Here is a 22,500-nt window from a genome sequence, read left to right on the forward strand (position 1 = left end):
CATCTACACCTTTCAGCTCCATTCAGCTCCTTTCAGCTCATCTACACCTTTCAGCTCATCTACACCTTTCAGCTCCTTTCAGCTCATCTACACCTTTCAGCTCCTTTCAGCTCATCTACACCTTTCAGCTCCTTTCAGCTCATCTACACCTTTATAAACACACCTCTAACAGCACTGTAATTCAGATCTATATGAGAAATAATGAGCATGAGACCCAGTGCTCTGAGAGAGGAGTAGAAAAGGAAGTGATTATGAGTCAGTAATAACTTTCTACACACTAATATAAAGACTAAAACCAGCTGCAGGTGTTTAATACTCTAATACACCAGGTTCAGGAATGTACACGGTGTGGCTAAAAGTATTGGGACACCTGAGTTTCTTCTTGGATGTGGTTCTTCCTCAGACTTGTGAAGGCACACAGTGGTGTAGGATGACTTTGGATCCTTTAGCATAATATTTTCCCTTCATTTCTATTCATCTATGAGGTCCAAACCTGTTCCAGTATCTTAGAGTGGAAGATCTCCTGCTATAGATTTCTGCCCTTAACCCCCAGGCCTCCTCACCTCACCTACATCAGTACCTGACTTTACTAACCCCCTGAAGGAGCACAAACTCGAGTGGAACATCTCAGAAATACGACCTGTGGCCACGTGGTGTATGTTCTCTGTGGGATTGTAACTTGAGTGTGTTGTGGTTGTGTTTACTCGTCTTGTAGCCGATGATGCCGGGTTCGAGACGGAGGTCTACAACAACACGGTGGTCCGAACCCCTCACCTGAACGCTCTGGCTGGACGCGGCGTCGTTTTCCGGAACGCCTTCACCTCGGTCAGTAGCTGCTCTCCCAGCCGCTCCACCATCCTCACCGGATTACCACAGGTACGAGCACCTCACACCATCCTCACTGTGAACGTGTAGACGTGTAGACGTGTCGTCCCCGTGCGATTCCAGGCGTGTTCTTTTCTCTCCTCAGCACCAGAACGGGATGTACGGCCTTCATCAGGGCGTGCACCACTTCAACTCGTTCGACAGCGTGCAGAGTCTCCCGCTGTTACTCCAACAATCCAACATCCACACCGGTGAAGAAAAACACAATTATTATTAATAAAATGAATTACAATGAATTATTAATAAAAATATGTTTGGTGTTTGTTGTTCAGGCATCATCGGGAAGAAGCACGTTGGTCCGAGCTCGGTGTTCCCCTTCGACTTCGCCTACACCGAGGAGAACGGCTCGGTCCTGCAGGTGGGACGCAACATCACCCGGATCAAACTGCTGGTCCGGAAGTTTCTGCAGGAACACAAAGAGGAGGAGGAGGAGAGGAGAAGAAGAGGAGGAGGAGGAGGAGAAACTCGTCCCTTCTTTCTATACGTGGCGTTTCACGACCCTCATCGATGCGGCCACTCGCAGCCTCAGTATGGCTCGTTCTGTGAGAAGTTCGGGAACGGAGAGAGCGGAATGGGGAGGATTCCCGACTGGAAGCCGCAGCACTACACACCCGAGCAGGTCAAGGTGAGACTCCACCATCATGACTTTTCATCTTTTATATTTTATATGCTGCTATTTTGATTTCATTAATTACTTTTATCTATTCATTGATTATATAAAAAAAATGCAATGCACAATGGCTTGTCTATGAGTTCATTCTTTTTTCTCCTGCTCAGGTGCCGTATTTCGTCCCGGACACTCCGGCCGCTCGGGCCGATCTCGCGGCTCAGTACACCACCGTCAGCCGTCTGGACCAGGGCGAGTGTTTCCTCTTTACAGAGTTATTACAGAATTATATCATCACCACTGTAATTATTCACTTTATATGTTTGTAATCTGGTTTGCTTGTGTGTAATTCCATTCATTATATAAAATAACATCACTAAATAATGAATCCGATTCCATCCTTTCCTGCAGGTATTGGTTTGGTCCTGCAGGAGCTGAGGGACGCCGGGTTCGAGAACGACACGCTGGTGATGTACAGCTCTGATAACGGAATCCCGTTTCCCAACGGACGAACCAACCTGTACGACTCGGGCGTGTCCGAACCCATGATCATCTCCTCACCTGAACACCGAGAGCGCTGGGGACAGACGAGTGACGCCTACGTCAGCCTCCTGGGTAACACACACACACACACACACACACACACACACACACACAGCATCATGTACAGAAATCTAAATGCACCTCTGGTCATTATAAACTTTTACTTCATTCAGAGTGAAAAGAAAAAAACGTTGCCATTTTCCTGTGGTGTGTTCTATGGCCACGAGGTGGCGCCGTTAACTCGCTTTATAGTTCAACTCCATATAGCATCATCTACATGGGATTTAATGCTAATAACACTAGTAGTCTAAAAATAGTAATAATCTGATCATGGTCATATCTAATCGTGATAATCTGATTATTAATAAATAAAATCATGATAATCTGGTGCTAATAATCTGATCATAAATAATCTGATTATAATTTGACAGTAATACTGTGAACCGTTAAGAAGATGTGCTGTGGATGTGTGTTTTGTGTCAGACATCACTCCCACTCTGCTGGACTGGTTCTCGGTGCCGTATCCCCCCTACAGCCTGAGCGGCGTGTCTCCGGTCCACCTCTCAGGTCGCTCCCTGCTTCCCGCGCTGTCCTTCGAGCCCGTCTGGGACACGGCGTACGCCAGTCAGAGTCTGCACGAGGCCACCATGTACTACCCGATGCGCTCGGTGAGGCGCGGCCGCTTCGTCCTGCTGCACAACCTGAACTACCGCTCGCCTTTCCCAATCGACCAGGACCTGTACGTCTCGCCCACCTTCCAGGACCTGCTGCAGAGGACGCGGGCGGGCACGCCCACCGGCTGGTTCAAGACCCTGAGGCAGTATTACTACAGGGAGCGCTGGGAGCTGTACGACACGCACTCGGACCCGGCCGAGCAGAATAACCTGGCCTCGGATCCTGCGTACAAAGATGTTCTGGAGCTCCTGAAGGAGCAGCTCCTCAAGTGGCAGTGGGAGACGGAGGATCCGTGGGTGTGCGCGCCGGACGCCGTGCTCGAGGACAAGATGGAGCCCAAGTGCAGACCGCTTTACAACGAGCTGTGAAGGATCGCCGGAGTCACGAGTGTTTCTCCATAACATTAACGAGGAGACGAAAAGTGACGTCATCACCCGGAGACGTTTAAATACACGTCGTCATCATCATCATCATCATCATCGACTTCACACAGGAGCCTCGATTTCTTCTATTTTGATCATTTGCACATATTTTGTGTACAGAAATGTACATATTGATTGTTTTTTTTAATAAATAATGTATTAAATATTTTGGTATCTCTGTGTAGATGCATTTCTCTGCATTTGGTGCAGATGTTTTCAAAAATGGAACTAAAATGAAACATCTGTCTATTTTGTATTAAAAAGCCGCAGACTTCTCCCTCAGTATCTGTGATTGTGTGTTCGAGCGTGTGTGTGTGTAATTGTGTGTAACACAGTATTGGGTTGCGGAGTCTTGAAGAGAAATCTCAGGAAGTTCAGGTTCATACAGTTTACACTGAACTTGTTTAGTTATAACAGATGCGTTATAACCCTCACCTCCTCTACACATCACTAATCAGAGCTCCTGCAGGTGAGACAGAAGATCCCTGAGTCTGAGGTTCATGTGCCATTAATACCTCACTCTGGATGAACTCTAATAAAAAAATACATTAAAAAAAATCACTGTCACTATTGTTAAGGAAAAATATATATTTTTATATAATTATGCAAATCAGGCGATGATAAAGTATACATTTACATCTTTAATTACATCTTTTTATTTTGTGTGTAAAAGATGGAAAGGTTCCTCAGGAGTTCCTGTACCGTCTTGAGATTGTTCTTGATGCACGGTTCCGATTTCAGTAATAAAAAGAGAGAGAGAGAGAGAGAGAGAGAGAGAGAGAGAGAGAGAGAGAGAGAGAGAGAGAGAGAGAGAGAGAGAGTGAGAGTGCGCGCACGAGCGAGCTTTCTTTCACGGCTTGTTATTCTTTTCTCACGTCACAAGTGTGTTGAATTTACGCACGTCTAAAAAAAAAAAACCTGACGCTGAAACGCCCACGCTGATTCACGTCGAGCGCGCGCGCCTTTACGCGCTCCGGGTGTGTATATAAAGCCCCACACACGCGCTCAGTGGAGTTTACAGATGAAAGAGTGAGAGAGTGAAAGAGATAAAACCACACTGAATAGATACATAAATCAACAATACTGACCCGCTAAACAGGAGATGATGATGATGATGATGGTGATGCCGATGAGGAGGAGGTGCGCCACGCAGAGGTCCGTCGTGATGCTCGCGGCCGTCGCCGTGCTGCTCACGTGCAGTCCCGCAGACGCGTGGTACAAACAGGCCACTGGTCCGAGCTACTACTCCGTGGGCAGAGCCTCGGGTTTGCTGTCCGGCATCCGCAGGTCTCCGTACGTCCGCAGGTCCGACCCGGAGTCCGCTCTAGACGCGGGAGAGAGCACCGGAAACAGCGTGGTGCCCGAGCTGAGCGCGCGACACACGCCGGTCCTCAAGAACATGGTAAATATCATTCTGTGATGCAAACACAACATTCACCCGGGGTTACAGATCAGAATCCAGACAGCGTGGAGCTGCTGCTCATCACCAGTGCACCTGCGCTCACATTACATTCTAAACTCAAGACACGCACCTGGACAGGTATGAAGGTACACACCTTTCTGACGAATAGTACCGTGGTTTTTAAAGAGACTCCAGATCCACCTGTGCAGATGTGCAGACTGATAAACACACAATGCAGATGTGGAGGGATCCTGTGCGCCTGGAACCGCGGAGTTCGGCTTTATTTCAGATTCGTGTGAAAACGTGATATCCGGGTTCAAATCTCACGTCTGCAATTGATATGTAATTCTGTTTTACACGCCTAATGTGTAAAAGGTGAAATGTAAAAATAAACAGAAAAGTAAACAAGTGGGTGCGCGTTTTTGGAGAAGGACGCGAGGAGTATATATTTAAATAGGTTTCTACATTAAATCCTTTAAATAAATCACATTTCTCGGGTGAAAGCGAGCTGGTTTTTATTCCTACACTAATAACATGCGTGATAATCTGCGTTTAAACGTGAAAAACAAACCAAACCATTAATTCGCTTTAAACTGTAAACACGCAGCAGGGCGAGTCATAAAGTCTACACGTGAAAACTGAGATCAGATTTTGTGTGTGTGTGTGTGTATATATTTCCAGGCCATCTGCATCAAGGACATTTCTCCGAACCTCCAGAGCTGTGAGTTGATGCAGGACGGCTGGAACACGTTCCGGTGCAGGGCGGAGGTTCTGCTGGCGCTCGACTCGCTCGACTGCTTGGTGGTGTGAGCGACGTGCGAACACGGAACCCGAACTCGGTCCTGGATTCCCCGTGGTTCTCCAGGACCAGGGACGGGAACCTGTCTTCTGAACACCCATTTCCTGCTGTTCCATTCTATAATAAAGAACCCAACTCTAATACACAACAGTGTCATTTAGACAAGACGAGATCTGTAGTGGTACTCTAAAAGTACGGTACTTTCCGGTCTGATTAGAATGCTCTCAGACGCGCTTGTGTTCGGATCTCCAGCTCTACTTGGACTCCTTAAATGTTATTTATTTTCCATTATTTTATCCACAGAAATCTACTTCACTAAAATGTTCTATATGTGTGTGTGTGTGTGTGTGTGTACACAAATATCTGAACGTGTGAATGTGTGTGAGAGAAACAATATTGCTGTTTGTCCCTTCTGTAGCTAAATGTGTGTAAATGTGTATAAAATGTTATTTTATTTATTAAACTCGACAGACGGTTGATTGGTGTGTGTAGCGTATGGGTTTTTTTCGCTCAAGAAATAAAACAAAGGGGACATATTGATTATTATATCGGTTATATAAAATATATCACGATGTTCATGACAGTATATTATCATCAAAGAATCTTAAATACTGGATCATTTTGGCTTTGATCGTTCACGCCTTATAAACAGAACTTACACAATTTACATGAAAAATCATATAAGGCACAGGAAGATGTGTCCCAAACATAAAAACACAAAGTGCTTCACAGCTTCATCGCTCAACAAAAACAAATGTAACTATGAGATGTTCAACAAAAAACTAAGAAAAACTAAGAAAAGAAAAAAAAAGGGTGTCCACAAACCTTTGTTGCTTGGCCCCCTAATAACAATAGTAACAGTTAGACAAATCATTGCTTCATGACTTCGTAAACATACACTGTGTGTGTGTGTGTGTGTGTGTGTGTGTGTGTGTTCTGAAGTGTGTTCACTTCTTGTTTATTATTAACTCAGACCTCTTTTTATGGTAAATATTAGCAGGAGGAAGAAAAAAACCACACTCCTGTACATACACACCATCAAAGGACACCCTGTACACACACACACACACACACACACACACACACACACACACACACACAATTCAACAGTTCAAGCACACGATCAATCGTTCCCTTGTACAGTTAAAAAGCACGTGCACTGGTAACGTGAATCATCTTACGCAAAAAAAAAAAAGTTACATCCATGTAAATGAGCCGTTGCTATAGAAACGAACCACAGATCAGAATGCTACTCCAGCTGCTGTTATAGGAAATGATTGAACACACTGTGATTTGTGAATTCAACATATAAGAAGTTAGCGGGAAGGAGGACCTTTTAGGAAACCTCCAGGTTGGAGCTCCGTCTTCAAACAAGTGTGTGAACAAATCGTTAAATTAGGAGGTCACCGCACGACTGCTCCGTATGGCACAGTAGAAATGTCTTCACTATTATTCCAAAACAGGGAGAAGAAAAGCCATGTACAATGAGGTGCCAAAACCTTTCGCTGGTAGAAGATCATCGTTTCTAAACGTCTGTAAAATGTGTGTCCTTCATCATCATCATCATGTTCTTCATCAAGTCCTCCGATTGGGAATTCTGAAGTTATTCTGACGAGACCACGTCAATCGCTGGAACCATAAATGTCCTTATTGCATAACAGAGACGACACTTTGTATCACTCACTCACTTTACAACTCTCTCTCTATCTCTCTAATCCCCTCTTCCTCTGTATCTCACTCTTCATCTCACCACCTCTCACTTCCTCAGTCATACTCTCTATATTCACTTCTTTATCTATCCATCCATCCATCCATCCATCCATCCATCCATCCATCCATCCATCACCACTCTTTGCACAATCTTTTTCTATAAGTCTCTTAGTATCTCTCTCTTTTGGCATATTCCACACTCTCATGCTCACTCTTTTGAGACTGTAGTGTGTATCTCAGAGCAGTGAAACAGCCTCCAGGTTCTCCTTCATGATGGTGTCCATTACCACCTGGAACACCACCTGCACGTTGGAGGTGTCTGTCGCCGTGGTGAAGTGGTGGTAGATCAGCTTCCTGGGCGTGGTGTTCAGAGAGACGAACGTGGAGGCGATAAATCGAGCGGCAGAATCAACATCGCAGTCAGCACCTGCACACAGAGAGAGAGAGAGAGAGAGAGAGAGAGAGAGAGAGAGAGAGAGAGAGAGAGAGAGAGAGAGAGAGAGAGAGAGAGCCCTTTATTTCAAAACATTCATGGCATGGTTTATTAACACACAAAATACAATAGATTAAAAACAAGAATCAAATGAAATAAATAAATTAACAAAGTAAATGTAATTTTGTATCTTTCATATGAGTGGATTTAAGTAGATAGAATTAACCAAAACAATAAAAAGTTGAACATGTGGGAGAAAAAGGAACATGAACAATCACATAATAATTAAAATCCTTTAGTGGTTTGATTTTACTGTAAGAGGTCATAAAAGAGCACCAGTAAATAATAACATATAAATACAGAGAACAGAGTTCTCCAACATTAGATAAAAAATAAAAAGAGAGAGAAAGAACAAGACATACAAAGAGTGGAGAAATGAAGAGAGACACAGAGTAAGACAGTAAAATATAGAGTGACAAAGTGAAGAAAGAGAGAGACACAGTGAGACAGAGTGAGAGATAAAAACAAAGAGACTTAGTGAGAAAGAGTGAGAGATAGAAACAAAGAGACACAGTGAGAAAGAGTGAGAGATAGAAACAAAGAGACACAGTGAGAAAGAGTGAGAGATAGAAACAAAGAGACTTAGTGAGAAAGAGTGAGAGATAGAAACAAAGAGACACAGTGAGAAAGAGTGAGAGATAGAAACAAAGAGACACAGTGAGAAAGAGTGAGAGATAGAAACAAAGAGACACAGTGAGACAGAGTGAGAGATAGAAACAAAGAGACTTAGTGAGAAAGAGTGAGAGATAGAAACAAAGAGACACAGTGAGAAAGAGTGAGAGATAGAAACAAAGAGACACAGTGAGAAAGAGTGAGAGATAGAAACAAAGAGACTTAGTGAGAAAGAGTAAGAGATAGAAACAGAGAGACTTAGTGAGAAAGAGTGAGAGATAGAAACAAAGAGACTTAGTGAGAAAGAGTAAGAGATAGAAACAGAGAGACACAGTGAGAAAGAGTGAGAGATAGAAACAAAGAGACTTAGTGAGAAAGAGTAAGAGATAGAAACAGAGAGACACAGTGAGACAGAGTGAGAGATAGAAACAGACTACAGGTAAATGCTGTATTTATTTCTCAGTTTCTCACCTCTGTAGAGGGGCAGGTAGTGTCTGAGGTGCCGCCCCGAGTGCAAGATCTTCTCTTGGAAAAGATCGATTTTGTTCATGAATAAAATCTGGAGGAAAACAGAAACAATAAATCTCTATTTAATTTATTAACCTAAAAAGTGTGTACAATAGAATCGTTTCATTCATAAATATCTAACATGATCACAAACAACTTCCCAAAATCTCACAGTGTTTGCTTTGTGCTGATAAGGTCATGTCTGGGTTGGTGTTTTACCTTTTCACCTCGACATTATCTAACAAAACCCTAACGTTGCAAAATCTCTGGCTAATAGTGTTTAATAAAATATCCTCTGTGTGTTTGTGTGTGTGTGTGTGTGAGAGATTCATAAGCAGTGTTTATCTCAGTCTGAACAACAATCCAGATGATGACAGTTCACCTGCCAGATCACTGGGAAGAAAAAGTCTCGGGTGACAATTAAAAAGTTTGCCAGACGATATTTTTGGCTTCTAACAAAGTGACTGTGTGTGTGTGTGTGTGTGTGTGTGTGTGTGTGTGTGTGTGTGTGTGTGTGTGTGTGTGTGTGTGTGTGTGTGTGTGTGTGTGTGTGTGTGTGTGTGTGTGTGCCTTCACCAAACCAATAATAATCACAATCTATTAACATATCAATGTTAGACACACCAGGGGGCGAGAGAGAGGGCGAGAGAGAGAAGCGTGAGAATGAGTGAATAAGTGAGTGATAGAGAGAGAGGAAGCGGGTGTGGTTCAGTAGCCATGCCCTTGTGACAGAACAAATGGTTGGTCAGTGATGACTTTAGAGTTGGAGTTGGTGAAGTTTAGAGTGATGAGTAATACAGCAGGGTGTGTGTGTGTGTAAAAAAGATGAGTAAATGAGCTCATTAAACACACACAGTGGATAAAGTGTATGTTTGTGTGTGTGTGTGTGTGTGTGTGATCAGAAGATGCCTTGACCACACACCTGCAGCTTAATAACACTTGTCATAACACTCATATTACACACACACACACACACACACACACACACACACACACACACACACACACACACACACACACACACACACACACACACACCAACCACTGGTGTCAGTCTTTCCTTTTTGCGCAATATATTTCAGATCATTAGTCAGTCATTACCTGTATATACATCAGTTTCTGTCTATCTATCAGTCTTTTTGTTTATCTATCAGTCTTTCTCTGTCTATCTCTATATTTCTGTCTATCTGCCAGTCTTACTGTCTATCAGTAATTCTGTCTATCTATCAGTTCTTCTCTATCTATCCATCAGTCTATCTGTCTTTCCCAGTCTCTCTCTCTGTCTGTCTCTTCATCTGTACAATATAAATGAAGGACTCTCCTCTCTTACAGCAGATGTGAGATCAGTGACATGAGCGATAGTGTTCATGATCGTTGCTATGACAGCGAAGTCAAAATCATAAAGGCTTGTCTGCGCAGTCACGGCGCAGGAACCCCACAGACTAAACGCTCAGTTAAATACAAACCTAATACATAATCTGTGTTTATTAGTTTTCACACAGTTTTTGGTCCCATCTGTGCTCTGTGTGTGTGTGTGTGTGTGTGTGTGTGTGTGTGTGTGTGTGTGTGTGTGTGTGTGTGTGTGTGAGCGTAGGAGATTCTCTCTTCAGGCTACTCGGCTCCTACCATAGAGGTGCTCCTGAAGAACACATTGTTGCAGATGGAGGAAAACAGCCTAAGGCTCTCCTGCAGCCGGTTCTGAAGAGAACACACACACACACACACACACACACACACACACACACACACACACACACCCACACACACAGTGTGCTATCAGAATAAAACTCTGTTGGGTGGAATTATAGCACCCTTTTTTTAAATACAATACAACTCTAGAACCAACTGAGTTAAGCGGATAATACATGACTTACGATGAAGATATGTTCCGATGACCCCATATGTGCATATATATATATATATATACACACACACACACACACACACACACCAACCAACAACATTATGACATTATAATATTATGAGTGGTGAAGTGAAGAACACTGATGATCTCCTCATCATGGCACCTGTTAGTGGGTGGATTTATTCATCAGGCATCAAGTAAATATTTTGTCATCAAAGTTGATGTTAGAAGCAGGAAAAATGGACGAGCGTAAAGATTTGAGTGAGTTTGACAAATTGTGGCGTCTAGACGACTGGGTCAGAGCATCTCCAAAACTGCAGCTCTTGTAGGTTTGTTCCTGGTCTGCGGCGGTCAGAGGGAAGGAACAGTGGTGAACCGGCGACAGGGTCGTGTGGGACGAGAATCATTGATGCACATGGGGGAGCGAAGGCTGGTCCGTGTGGTCCGATATAACAGTCAAGAAGCTCAAACTGCTGAAGAAGTTCATGCTGGTTCTGATAGAAAGGTGTTTTGCTTTGCAGTTTGTTGCATAAAGGACTAAGGAGCCTTAAACCAGTCAATATAAGGATCGTTTATAAGTGGAATCGGTGTGGTAAATTTGTTACTATGGTAACAGGGTGTAAATGGGCATGGCTCTCACCATGGAAGCATCCTCCACCAGGGTCATGTCGTATCCGCTCAGAGAGACGACAAACAGCACGGCCCGGACATCCTCAAAACAGCTGATCCACTTCCTCCTCTCTGTCCGCTGGCCTCCGACATCATACAGCCTGGAGAGGCAAAAAAATACAGAGGTGTATTGGGAAGAAATTATGGGATGGCCAAATAAACACAAGAGCAGTTAGACATAAATAACTCTGCATGACGTATGATGAAACAGAATGAACAGACGCATCATGAGACCTCTCATACCAAATCTCAAAGTCAGGTGTGTTTTATTCGACACGCACACACACGCACACACACGCACACAGAGAAACATCAAGAGGCGTATTTTCACACAGAGTCGTTTTATTTCCCCCCGATTTTATATCTCCTCAATGCACACGAGTGTCAGCGGGCCACTCGTCCATCTGCCTCAATCAGCGCTCGGAGACGAGCAGGAAAACAGGTATCGAGGGCAATCACGCAGTCAAGAGGTAAACAGGTGACCACATGTGAAAAGGTCATTCTCCACAGAGAGCGTGTGCTGCTTTCCATTTCCTCATTCTCCTCCTGAATTCACCTGAACGATTCCTGTACACGTCTGCCATGAGCAAGAACGACTGATCAAACCTTTATCTATTTCTACACACACACACACACACACACACACACACACACGTTTCACAGGATGATCTAATCAAACGACATGTGTGTTAGAACTTGGTTAAACACTCGAATGCTTTAAACACATCCAGAACGATAAAATTAAACCCAATTCAGTCAATGCTAACGTTTATTCATAATAAAATTCCACACTGTGTGTGTGTGTGTATTAAGCTCTAATCTATAATATAAACAGAGAAATACAATACAAATCCATCAGAACACAATGCAGGAAATAGATGTTTAACATGACAGTTTAATCAAACAAATATCACACACACACACACACACACACACACACACACACACACACACACACACACACACACACACACAAACATACAGGAAAAGGCAGACAGGAAGCTCAGGTGGAGCCAGACAGGGAGATCAGGAAGAGGTAGACAGGAAGATCAGGAAGAGGTAGACAGGAAGAGGCAGACAGGGAGATCAGGAAGAGGCTGACTGGGAGATCAGGAAGAGGCAGACAGGGAGATCAGAAGGAGGCAGACAGGGAGATCAGGTAGAGGCAGACAGGGAGTTAAGGAAGAGGCAGACAGGGAGATCAGGTAGAGGCAGACAGGGGGATCAGGTAGAGGCAGACAGGGAGATCAGGAAGAGGCTGACAGGGAGATCAGGTAGAGGCTGACAGGGAGATCAGGAAGAGGCAGATAGGGAGATCAGGAAGAGGCAGACAGGGAGATCAGGAAGAGGCAGACAGGGAGATCAGGTAGAGGCAGACAGGGAGATCAGGAAGAGGCTGACAGGGAGATCAGGAAGAGGCAGATAGGGAGATCAGGAAGAGGCTGACAGGGAGATCAGGAAGAGGCTGACTGGGAGATCAGGAAGAGGCAGACAGGGAGATCAGGAAGAGGCAGATAGGGAGTTTAGAAAAAGGTAGACAGAAGCTCAGGTGGAGCCAGACAGGGAGATCAGGAAGAGGTAGACAGGAAGAGGCAGACAGGAAGATCAGGTAGAGGCAGACAGGGAGATCAGGAAGAGGCTGACTGGGAGATCAGGTAGAGGCAGATAGGGAGATCAGGAAGAGGCAGACAGGGAGATCAGGAAGAGGCTGACTGGGAGCTCAGGTAGAGGCAGACAGGGAGATCAGGAAGAGGCAGACTGGGAGATCAGGAAGATGCAGACAGGGAGATCAGGAAGAGGCAGACAGGGAGATCAGGAAGAGGCAGACTGGGAGATCAGGAAGAGGCAGACTGGGAGCTCAGGTAGAGGCAGACAGGGAGATCAGGAAGAGGCAGACAGGGAGATCAGGAAGAGGCAGACTGGGAGATCAGGAAGAGGCAGACTGGGAGATCAGGAAGAGGCAGACAGGGAGATCAGGTAGAGGCAGACAGGGAGATCAGGAAGAGGCAGACAGGGAGATCAGGTAGAGGCTGACAGGGAGATCAGGAAGAGGCTGACAGGGAGATCAGGAAGAGGCTGACAGGGAGATCAGGAAGAGGCTGACTGGGAGATCAGGAAGAGGCTGACTGGGAGATCAGGAAGATGCAGACAGGGAGATCAGGAAGAGGCAGACAGGGAGATCAGGTAGAGGCAGACAGGGAGATCAAGAAGAGGCAGACAGGGAGATCAGGTAGAGGCTGACAGGGAGATCAGGAAGAGGCAGACAGGGAGATCAGGAAGAGGCTGACAGGGAGATCAGGAAGAGGCTGACAGGGAGATCAGAAAGAGGCTGACAGGGAGATCAGGAAGAGGCAGATAGGGAGATCAGGAAGAGGCTGACAGGGAGATCAGGAAGAGGCTGACTGGGAGATCAGGAAGAGGCAGACAGGGAGATCAGGAAGAGGCAGACAGGGAGATCAGGAAGAGGCAGACAGGGAGATCAGGAAGAGGCAGACAGGGAGATCAGGTAGAGGCAGACAGGGAGATCAGGAAGAGGCAGACAGGGAGATCAGGTAGAGGCAGATAGGGAGATCAGGAAGAGGCAGACAGGGAGATCAGGAAGAGGCAGACAGGGAGATCAGGAAGAGGCAGACAGGGAGATCAGGAAGAGGCAGACAGGGAGATCAGGTAGAGGCAGACAGGGAGATCAGGAAGAGGCAGACAGGGAGATCAGGAAGAGGCAGACAGGGAGATCAGGAAGAGGCTGACAGGGAGCTCAGGTAGAGGCAGACAGGAGCTCAGGAAGAGGCAGACAGGGAGCTCAGGTAGAGGCAGACAGGGAGATCAGGTAGAGGCAGACAGGGAGATCAGGTAGAGGCAGACAGGGAGATCAGGTAGAGGCAGACAGGGAGATCAGGTAGAGGCAGACAGGGAGATCAGGTAGAGGCAGATAGGGAGATCAGGTAGAGGCAGATAGGGAGATCAGGTAGAGGCAGATAGGGAGATCAGGAAGAGGCAGACAGGGAGATCAGGTAGAGGCAGACAGGGAGATCAGGTAGAGGCAGACAGGGAGATCAGGTAGAGGCAGACAGGGAGATCAGGTAGAGGCTGACAGGGAGCTCAGGTAGAGGCAGACAGGGAGATCAGGAAAAGGCAGACAGGGAGATCAGGTAGAGGCAGACAGGAGCTCAGGTAGAGGCAGACAGGGAGATCAGGTAGAGGCAGACAGGGAGATCAGGTAGAGGCATACAGGGAGATCAGGTAGAGGCAGACAGGGAGATCAGGTAGAGGCAGACAGGGAGATCAGGTAGAGGCAGACAGGGAGCTCAGGTAGAGGCAGACAGGAGCTCAGGAAGAGGCAGACAGGGAGCTCAGGTAGAGGCAGACAGGGAGATCAGGTAGAGGCAGACAGGGAGATCAGGTAGAGGCAGACAGGGAGATCAGGTAGAGGCAGACAGGAAGATCAGGTAGAGGCTGACAGGGAGCTCAGGTAGAGGCAGACAGGGAGCTCAGGTAGAGGCAGACAGGGAGATCAGGAAAAGGCAGACAGGGAGAGGCAGACAGGAAGAGGCAGACAGGGAGATCAGGTAGAGGCAGACAAGGAGAGGCAGACAGGAAGAGGCAGACGGTAAGATGCAGAGAGATGCAGACTTTTTAGTCCTTTTAGAATAAATAAAACACAGACAGAGAGAAGAATAAAAAAAGAGAAAAATCCCTAATCAAATTAAAATAAAACCATATAAAGGTGACATGAGAAAGTGGATTAAAAAGAAGAAGAATTTATTCAGGAGCGTTTTAATTGAAATGTGTGAACGAAAGCTGTATTTAAAACATTTGGTTTCAGTGCGCTTTATGAAAAAGTCACATCAGGAAAATAAAACGTGATGGGAGTTTCTCTTCAGACAAACCCGGGTGAGACAGGCTGACTTAATACTGAAGATAAACAGATAAATAGTCAAGAGGTTGTGTGTGTGTGTGTGTGTGTGTGTGTGTGTGTGTGTGTGTGTGTGTGTATTAAACGGCTCATAATCCAAACCTCCCACAATCCTTTGCTTCATTTGAAATGAAATGCGCATGTAATCGTGCCCATTAACATTTAAATGGCCTGGAAGGAAAAGAATTACCCACAATCCTCTAGGGTGGGGGTGGGGAGTAATCAGGCATCTGGTGGTGGAGTGTGAGTGTAATGGGACGTGAGAGGACGATTGAGGGGGGTGAATATTTGCGTGGCGTAGTTAAAGCGGTGCTGAAGGTCCAGAGCGTGAGAGAAGTGTTTCAGTGCTGATCAGAACTGCTTTTGCTCTCGCTGAGTTTAATTCACTGCAGTAGCTGCATATTTGGCGTTTTTACCTGAACACCAGGTGTTTGACTTTAAACTGAGTCTCGATGACACCTGTGGTGCGGATTCTGACCCTCAGCACGTCCATCTCCGTAGGCACGTAGTCCGCCGACACGATCCGGGCCATGTTATCGAAAAAACTACGGAGACAAAAAATCAGAACAGAATTATGCATTTATATTCATTTCCTCCATTCAAAAAGGTGATGTTTTCAAATAGAAGTTTCAATTGAATCGGAGCCTCTTTGCTTTATCTTAAGCTGTTTGCTCAGCAGGGCACTGATATCGATACCTGTGTGACAAGAAACACTACGCATATGCTAATGAAAACACTGAATATTCATATTGCAGTCTTTCCAACCTATGGTGTATTTGTAGATGCCTGAGGAAGCGATGAGCCTGAGCAGGATTATCCTCAGAGTCCTCTGGGTTCTTATTTACATTATATTGCTGTGGCTTAAGAACCCTTTTTAAGGGCACTTGGTGGTGCTGGGATGTGAACTCATGACCTTCTGATCAAACGTCCAAAACCTTAAACAATAATTACCACTTCCCCAAACATGCCGTTGCACTGAATCTCAAAATCATTTGTACACAATTTAAATTGTCTCTATGGGTGGACGTTCAGCAAAAGTCAGTAAGAAGAGATTAGAGGAAGAAAACAACTGAACGAGCACAAGAAACATGATGCTCCCACCACCATGCTTCACTGCAAGAATAAAACATGATTTTTATTTATTTCTTTGCAAAGTAGCACTTATTTAACCCCAAACTTCCTGTTTATGATCCTCCAAAAGACTTTACAACCTAAACAAGACTGTTGTTGCTCCTCCAGCACCTCTTGTATTAAGATATACGGAATACACTTTAGGATTTGTTTTACCACGATACTGAGTCACCACATACACACACATATACATACACACACACACACACACACACACACACACACACACACACACACAAACAAATGCCTCCAAGTGCCAAAGCGATTAGTTGACATTCCGAGATTAGTCTGATCAGATAAACCCCCTGTCCAGAAGTTTTAGCCTTAGGTGTGCATTTAACTGTGGGAGTGTTAGTGTGTGTGTGTGTGTGTGTGTGTGTGTGTGTGTGAGATGATCCCCACCACAGCGACATTACTGGCCTTAAGATCTCAGCAGCTCACAGCAGGCAATGACAGTCACAGTCATCTCCAACTCTCCTGAGCCCTACTGCTAACTCCCGCACCACCCTTCTTCATCTGATTATCATCAGCTCAACCCTGCTGACTGATCACACACACAGGATTACTTTATATATATATATATATATATATATATATATATATATATATATATGATAATAGTCAAAGGTCTTTATTAAGATTTTTCTGAACATTTGTATTTAAACTGTAAATTACTGTTTGGGTTTTGATGATGAGAACTAAAAATGAGAGAGATGGACTTATAGATGCAGACAGATTGATCGACAGACAAACAGACAGACGGGTAAAGAAACAGACAGATGGGTAGAGAAGCAGACAGATGGGTAGAGAAGCAGACAGACAGGTAGAGAAGCAGACAGATGGATAGAGAAACAGACAGACAGGTAGAGAAATAGACAGACTGACAAAAAAAAATTGTACTCCGTGTCTTTTGGTTGTAACAGGCAGGAAATAAAGGACCCCAGGTGCACAAAGAAAATGTGGAATGTCTGACCTTTTCAATACACCAAAATAATTTGTGTGTGTGTGTGTGTGTGTGTGTGTGTGTGAGATAAACAGAAAACAAAGAGAAAACAACGTAAAGAACAAATAAAAGTATGATGTGAAGCTCTGTAATCATTAAAAAAAGAACTGTTCTTTTCATAGATCAGTGTTCTGTTTTAGAAAAATAATCATAATAATCAAAAATCATTCCACTCTGAGGTGTTAACAGCAACTCTGCTTCATTTCACCACAACACACACACACACACACACACACACACACACACACACACACACACACACACACACACACACACACACACACACAACTATTTTAATATGCTTTACAGCCTGCCAGTAAGTCCAAAATAAACAGCTCTGAGGTGTGCACACTCTCCACTTACACACAACTACACAGTACTAATTGCCATTTAAAACACAAACACACACACACACACACACACACACACACACACACACACACACACACACACCTTTTACTCGGATACTCATTTGCTGTGACGCATGACACACTGTTGCGACACAGGAGACCTGAGCTGTAGAATTGAAATAATTACCCTCCTGGTGTTTTATCTCGGCCACACACACACACACACACACACACACACACACACACACACACACACACACACAACCCGCAACCCACTCTTCCCACGCAATCAGTGTATAAACTGCTTATAAGACAGCACGCATGAACCCCCGATTGGGCAGTTTGTGGGCACTAATTGGTGCCTCTAGAGAACTGGTACACACATGTCCAGTATTAAACCACTGTGTTGATTATAAAAACAGATGATTTTTTGTGTAATGATCACTAAATATTAGCTTTTAAACAAACGTACAGATGTAAAACATGAGTGAGCAGTAACCGCACACTCCACTGCCACAGCCATACACACTATACACACATTCAATGCCTACAATGCCATACACACACACACACACACACACTCACTCTCTTTGTGTTTGCTTTCAACATGGAACATGCAACTTTATGTCAAAGTCTCAGCTTATCGCTAAACTCAATGGTAAATGTATTGGGACTCCCGACAAAGTTTGAGGAACACTATTGTGTAGGACGTCTTTGAACGTGGCAGCATAAATGTTTCCTTCCACTTGAACTAGAAGACCAAACCTGTTCCAGCACAGCAATACCTGTATGAAGATCCGTTTTACATGGGTTGCAGTGGAAGATCTTGAAACCCTAATGAACCCCTTTGGGATGTGTTTTTTCATGCTGACTGCACCCCAGGCCTCCCCATTACATCTACATCAGTACCTGACTTTACTAACACTCTTGTGGTTGAATGAATCCCCACAAATCTCCACAAAATCTAGTGGAACATCTTTAGTGAAAACGTTTGGTTCTCCATTGTTTTTTTTTTTTGTTTTCCCTCAACCATCCTGTCCTGCAACCTGATTGGTCCGGAATAAAAAAAGTAAAACGTATGAAAAAAGCGAGAGTCTATCGAAAAAATATTTTACATTTCAGCCATATTGAAATAGAATATGTATTAGGTCACAGGTCGGAGGTCTCTGGTAAGGTCACATGCCCAATTACAGCCTTGTGAAACGTCTCATTTCTGGCGAGTTCGCTGGTTGATAAATGTATTCATGAGATATTTCAAAAGACCAGAGCGCTCTGCATGTCTGAGGTAGACAGGAGCTCGTAGGACGGCTCCACTGACATCGATTCTCCAACATATATATTCTATTCCTAGAGTCTGTTCTATGCATGGAGATCATGTGACACTATTTACACTATATTGCTAAAATGTAATGCTCCCATGAACATCATATTGAATGTCACCGTATGCTGTAAGATTGCAATTTCCCATGAACTAAGATTTCCAGTGTTCCTGCATGTAAACAAAGCTGAGCTCCATGAAGACATAGTGTGCTGTTGTGAAGCTTATAGTGGAAGAACATGGGTGTACTGGGGTGCACCGGACCTTCTCAAGCACGCTGAACACTTAGGATTAACTGAAACTGGACTCATTCACCTCCTCAAACATCTCATATATGCTCGTTCTTATTCTAACAGCAAAGGGAGCTGCAACGAGATGTTCCTGAAGAACCTATAGGATCAATGTTCAGGAATGTAGAGGGTTTGAGTACTTAAATGCAGGGCTGTTATAATAAAGCATTTCTGAGCCGTTGCTATGGAAAAGATCAGATAATCATACTGTTGTGTAAAAACAATTTACCCTGTAATGTTTGTGTGTGTGCGTGTAGCCGAAGTGTGTGTTACTCACTAGAGTGCAGAGTCGTTTAGTTCGTACTCGTAGCCTCGTGACGCCGCAGACCGCACCCCCTGATCCGCCCACAAACAGGAAAGGGCGTGGCTTATGAATGGGAAAAGCACCTGCTCTTCATCGAAGCACCGCCCACACGATAGAACCGAGTGGGCGTGGACCTGCTCCACACACACACACACACACACACACACACACACACAAACACACGTCAGCCTCCGCAGAAACGCCACGTCACATTTTCAGCTTGCTAAACACACAAAATTATGTATTTTTGGTTTAAAAGAAAGAAAGAAGTAAAAGGAGGCGGGAGGATGCGTTTAAAAAAAGAGCCATCTGTATGACTCATCACCACCACGCGGTAATTAGTCTCCACGGCGCATGCTAACCGCCTGGTAATTACACAGCGTGTGTTTAAGAAGCGAGATGACATGGCAGCGATGCAGCACATTTACTGCACCTGCAAAACACATGTGTCTGAGAGAGAGAGAGAGAGAGAGAGAGAGAGAGAGAGAGAGAGAGAGAATGAAAAGAGATCAGAGAGATTACCGTAAGTGACTTGTGTTACTGTGAATGTTGACTAGTACATTCAGTGTTTGGACACTAAGTTGGTGATTATTCTTTATTTAAATTATTTTGAACATTGTACTATTCAACAGAATATCTTTAATAGTTTAGAGTGTCCAAACTAGCTCCATTTAGCTTTGATGAATGTCATGGCACACCCATGATATTCTCTTATCAGAATGATGACATTGTCAACTCTTTTATACTTAGTGATACGTTATACTTTTATACTTTATATTTGTACATGTTGGACAGTCGTAAAAAGTAACTCACTACATGTCGTACTCTGTATGAATGTGTATGTGACAAGTAAAATGTAGAATTTGAGTTGAATTGGAATGATTTTCAGTTCACAAGTTCAGATCCAAAGTCCAAATTTGAGATTTTTGGTTCTAAGCACCGTGTCTTTGTTTGTTGAGAACAAAATTGAGAGCACACGTATCCAGCATGGCTACCACACCATTTTGCAGCAACGTGCCATCCCATCTGGTTTTCGCTTAGTGGGACCATCATTTGTTTTACTTCTGAACAATGACCCCGAACACACCTCTAGGTTCTGTAAGGAGAGTGACAGAGCACTGCCTCGGATGACCTGGTCTCCACAATCACATGACCTAAATCCAGCGAGCTGATTTGGGATGAGTTGGACTGCAGAGTGAAGGAAAAGCAGCCAACAGGCACTCAACACCTCAGGGAACTTCTCAGAAAACCATTCCAAGTGACTGAGTGAGAAAAGGTATGCAAAGCCAAGAGTGTGCAAATCTGTTATCAAAGCAACAGGGTGGCTACTTTAAAATATCTAAAATATAAAACATATTTATAGTTTGGATGTCTTCAGCAATAATGTTGAAAATAAATAAAAAACACTAAAGGAGAAGGTGTTTTCCAGAAGACACGGGGCAATACATTGAGTGTGGGTAAGAGAGCGAGAGAAAAAGAGAGAAAAGGGGAAAGATGGATGGGGGGAGAGAGAGAGAGAGAGAGAAAAAGCAAGAGAGGGAGAGAGAGATACAGACAGTGCAGCTATTGCCACCTAGTGCACCTGATAAAATCTGCAGCTCTTTTCATATTTATTTAATACAATATAATATTTAAATATTTATCACATTCAGCACCAATACTTGACATTTCAGTTCTGATGATTTCTGTGCCTCTGTGACCTCGTCCAAGTGCGATGCTGTATGTGTTATTCTCAAAGGAAAGGCGGGAGAGACTATGATTACACATGCTAATGTTATAAATGCTAGTGTCGATGTATTTGATATTAATGAGAATGCTGCATTATGTTCCAGAAAAGCGCACTGGCTCCTCACTGCTCCAGGATCGACCCTGAGCTCGGCCAGTCACAGTGTCTGTGTGCTATTCTCTAGCAGGACATCTTTATGCAAATGAGCTGACAAATCTCAGCCAATCAGACGAGTACATTAATGATAATTCTTTATATTACAGTAATGTCTGAAACATTGCGCATTATCATGATGGTGTGTATGTGTGAGACCTTGTTCTTGTTGTTGGCCAGGTTGATTCGGAGCACACCCATCCCGTGCAGCACAAACTTCATCGACGTCAGCAGGTTGTCCAAGACGGCCGGCTAAAGCAGAAGAAACACTAGTGAGCTTGTCTTTGTCGTTAACTGTAAGTGTGTAAAACTGCTGCATCTTCACACATTCATTCAACCCACGTGTGTATTGAGGAAAAAGCCAGTGGGCTGTGTCCCAAATCACTTTTTATTACAAAGTAGTTAGAGTAAGATAGACAGATATGGAGAGAGAGAGAGAGAGAGAGAGAGAGAGAGAGAGAGGGAGAGAGAGAGAGACAGTGTCTCTAATCACTCCACGTTGGTCTGTAGTGCACTACATAGTTTCCCTCCTTCCCCTGTCGTTTGGGGTTAAAACAGGGACTACATGAGGTAAAGATTAACTCCAGAATGCACACTTAGCTGTGACCTTTGACCCCTAACTACAGTATCAACCCCATGTTAGGAATTCTCTGGAATGTCGGAATGTTTTTCTTGCACACAGAAAAAGGGGCTCTTCGTTTATACATGATGTGTGTCTCGCTGTAAGTTTACACACCCTGAGGAACAAGCGGTCGGCATTTTATGCAATTATTTTGAGAACGTTGGGTTCTGAGTGGATTCTGGACCCTGGGAGACTGCAGTCGTGAACCCCGGCGTTTCCGCGTGTCCAAGACAAACATGTAGCTGTGCTGTGAACTGTTTGTGTTCAGATGGACGGGAGATGAGCTGGCTTATTGAAAAGACTTTCTGTGTTGCTCCACAGGCGAGGAATGCTTTTATTCTTCAGCCATTTCATCTGCTCTTATAGATCCTCTCTCTCTCTCTCTCTCTCTCTCTCTCTCTCTCTCTCTCTCTCTCTCTCTCGCCTGCGGCACATTCTACACCGATACCCACTTCAGAGATTTCATATCCAATTCCCACAATTGAGCACAGCTTCATCCATC

General features: G+C 44.4%; 3 protein-coding genes and 1 long non-coding RNA gene across 5 annotated transcripts in view; 2 read left to right on the forward strand and 2 right to left on the reverse strand.

Annotated features, from left to right (window-relative positions):
* Positions 1 to 717, reverse strand: part of LOC310731550 — a 2,416-nt gene extending 1,699 nt beyond the window's left edge. The window contains exon 1 of the long non-coding RNA XR_014535256.1: positions 150 to 717. This is a non-coding gene — a long non-coding RNA (uncharacterized lncRNA). The remainder of the gene's footprint in view (positions 1 to 149) is intronic.
* sgsh (N-sulfoglucosamine sulfohydrolase (sulfamidase)) overlaps positions 1 to 3,414 on the forward strand; it is a 5,322-nt gene extending 1,908 nt beyond the window's left edge. Inside the window, exons 2-7 of the mRNA XM_083551209.1 lie at positions 716 to 876; positions 971 to 1,076; positions 1,158 to 1,510; positions 1,663 to 1,744; positions 1,904 to 2,107; positions 2,519 to 3,414. Of these exons, the coding sequence (XP_083407335.1) occupies positions 716 to 876; positions 971 to 1,076; positions 1,158 to 1,510; positions 1,663 to 1,744; positions 1,904 to 2,107; positions 2,519 to 3,078 (1,466 nt within the window). The 3' untranslated portion in view covers positions 3,079 to 3,414. The remainder of the gene's footprint in view (positions 1 to 715; positions 877 to 970; positions 1,077 to 1,157; positions 1,511 to 1,662; positions 1,745 to 1,903; positions 2,108 to 2,518) is intronic.
* Positions 3,415 to 4,140: 726 nt separating this feature from the next.
* On the forward strand, positions 4,141 to 5,812 carry npb (neuropeptide B). The gene is made up of 2 exons (XM_083549681.1): positions 4,141 to 4,534; positions 5,216 to 5,812. Exons 1-2 carry the CDS (start codon positions 4,235 to 4,237, stop codon positions 5,342 to 5,344), a joined length of 429 nt encoding a protein of 142 aa, XP_083405807.1. The 5' UTR covers positions 4,141 to 4,234; the 3' UTR covers positions 5,345 to 5,812.
* Positions 5,813 to 5,871: 59 nt separating this feature from the next.
* The window catches only part of gnav1 (guanine nucleotide binding protein (G protein) alpha v1), a 23,474-nt gene continuing 6,845 nt past the window's right edge, over positions 5,872 to 22,500 (reverse strand). For both annotated transcript variants that reach the window (XM_083549667.1, XM_083549668.1), the window contains exons 5-11: positions 21,536 to 21,628; positions 19,471 to 19,631; positions 15,518 to 15,646; positions 11,160 to 11,289; positions 10,282 to 10,353; positions 8,620 to 8,707; positions 5,872 to 7,470 (exon numbers count right to left, since the gene is read on the reverse strand). In XM_083549667.1, coding sequence (XP_083405793.1) covers positions 7,280 to 7,470; positions 8,620 to 8,707; positions 10,282 to 10,353; positions 11,160 to 11,289; positions 15,518 to 15,646; positions 19,471 to 19,631; positions 21,536 to 21,628 — 864 coding nt within the window. In that variant the 3' untranslated portion in view covers positions 5,872 to 7,279. The remainder of the gene's footprint in view (positions 7,471 to 8,619; positions 8,708 to 10,281; positions 10,354 to 11,159; positions 11,290 to 15,517; positions 15,647 to 19,470; positions 19,632 to 21,535; positions 21,629 to 22,500) is intronic.

This window comes from Silurus aristotelis (assembly GCF_946808225.1).
Source record: "Silurus aristotelis genome assembly, chromosome: 9".
Lineage (NCBI taxonomy): Eukaryota > Metazoa > Chordata > Actinopteri > Siluriformes > Siluridae > Silurus > Silurus aristotelis.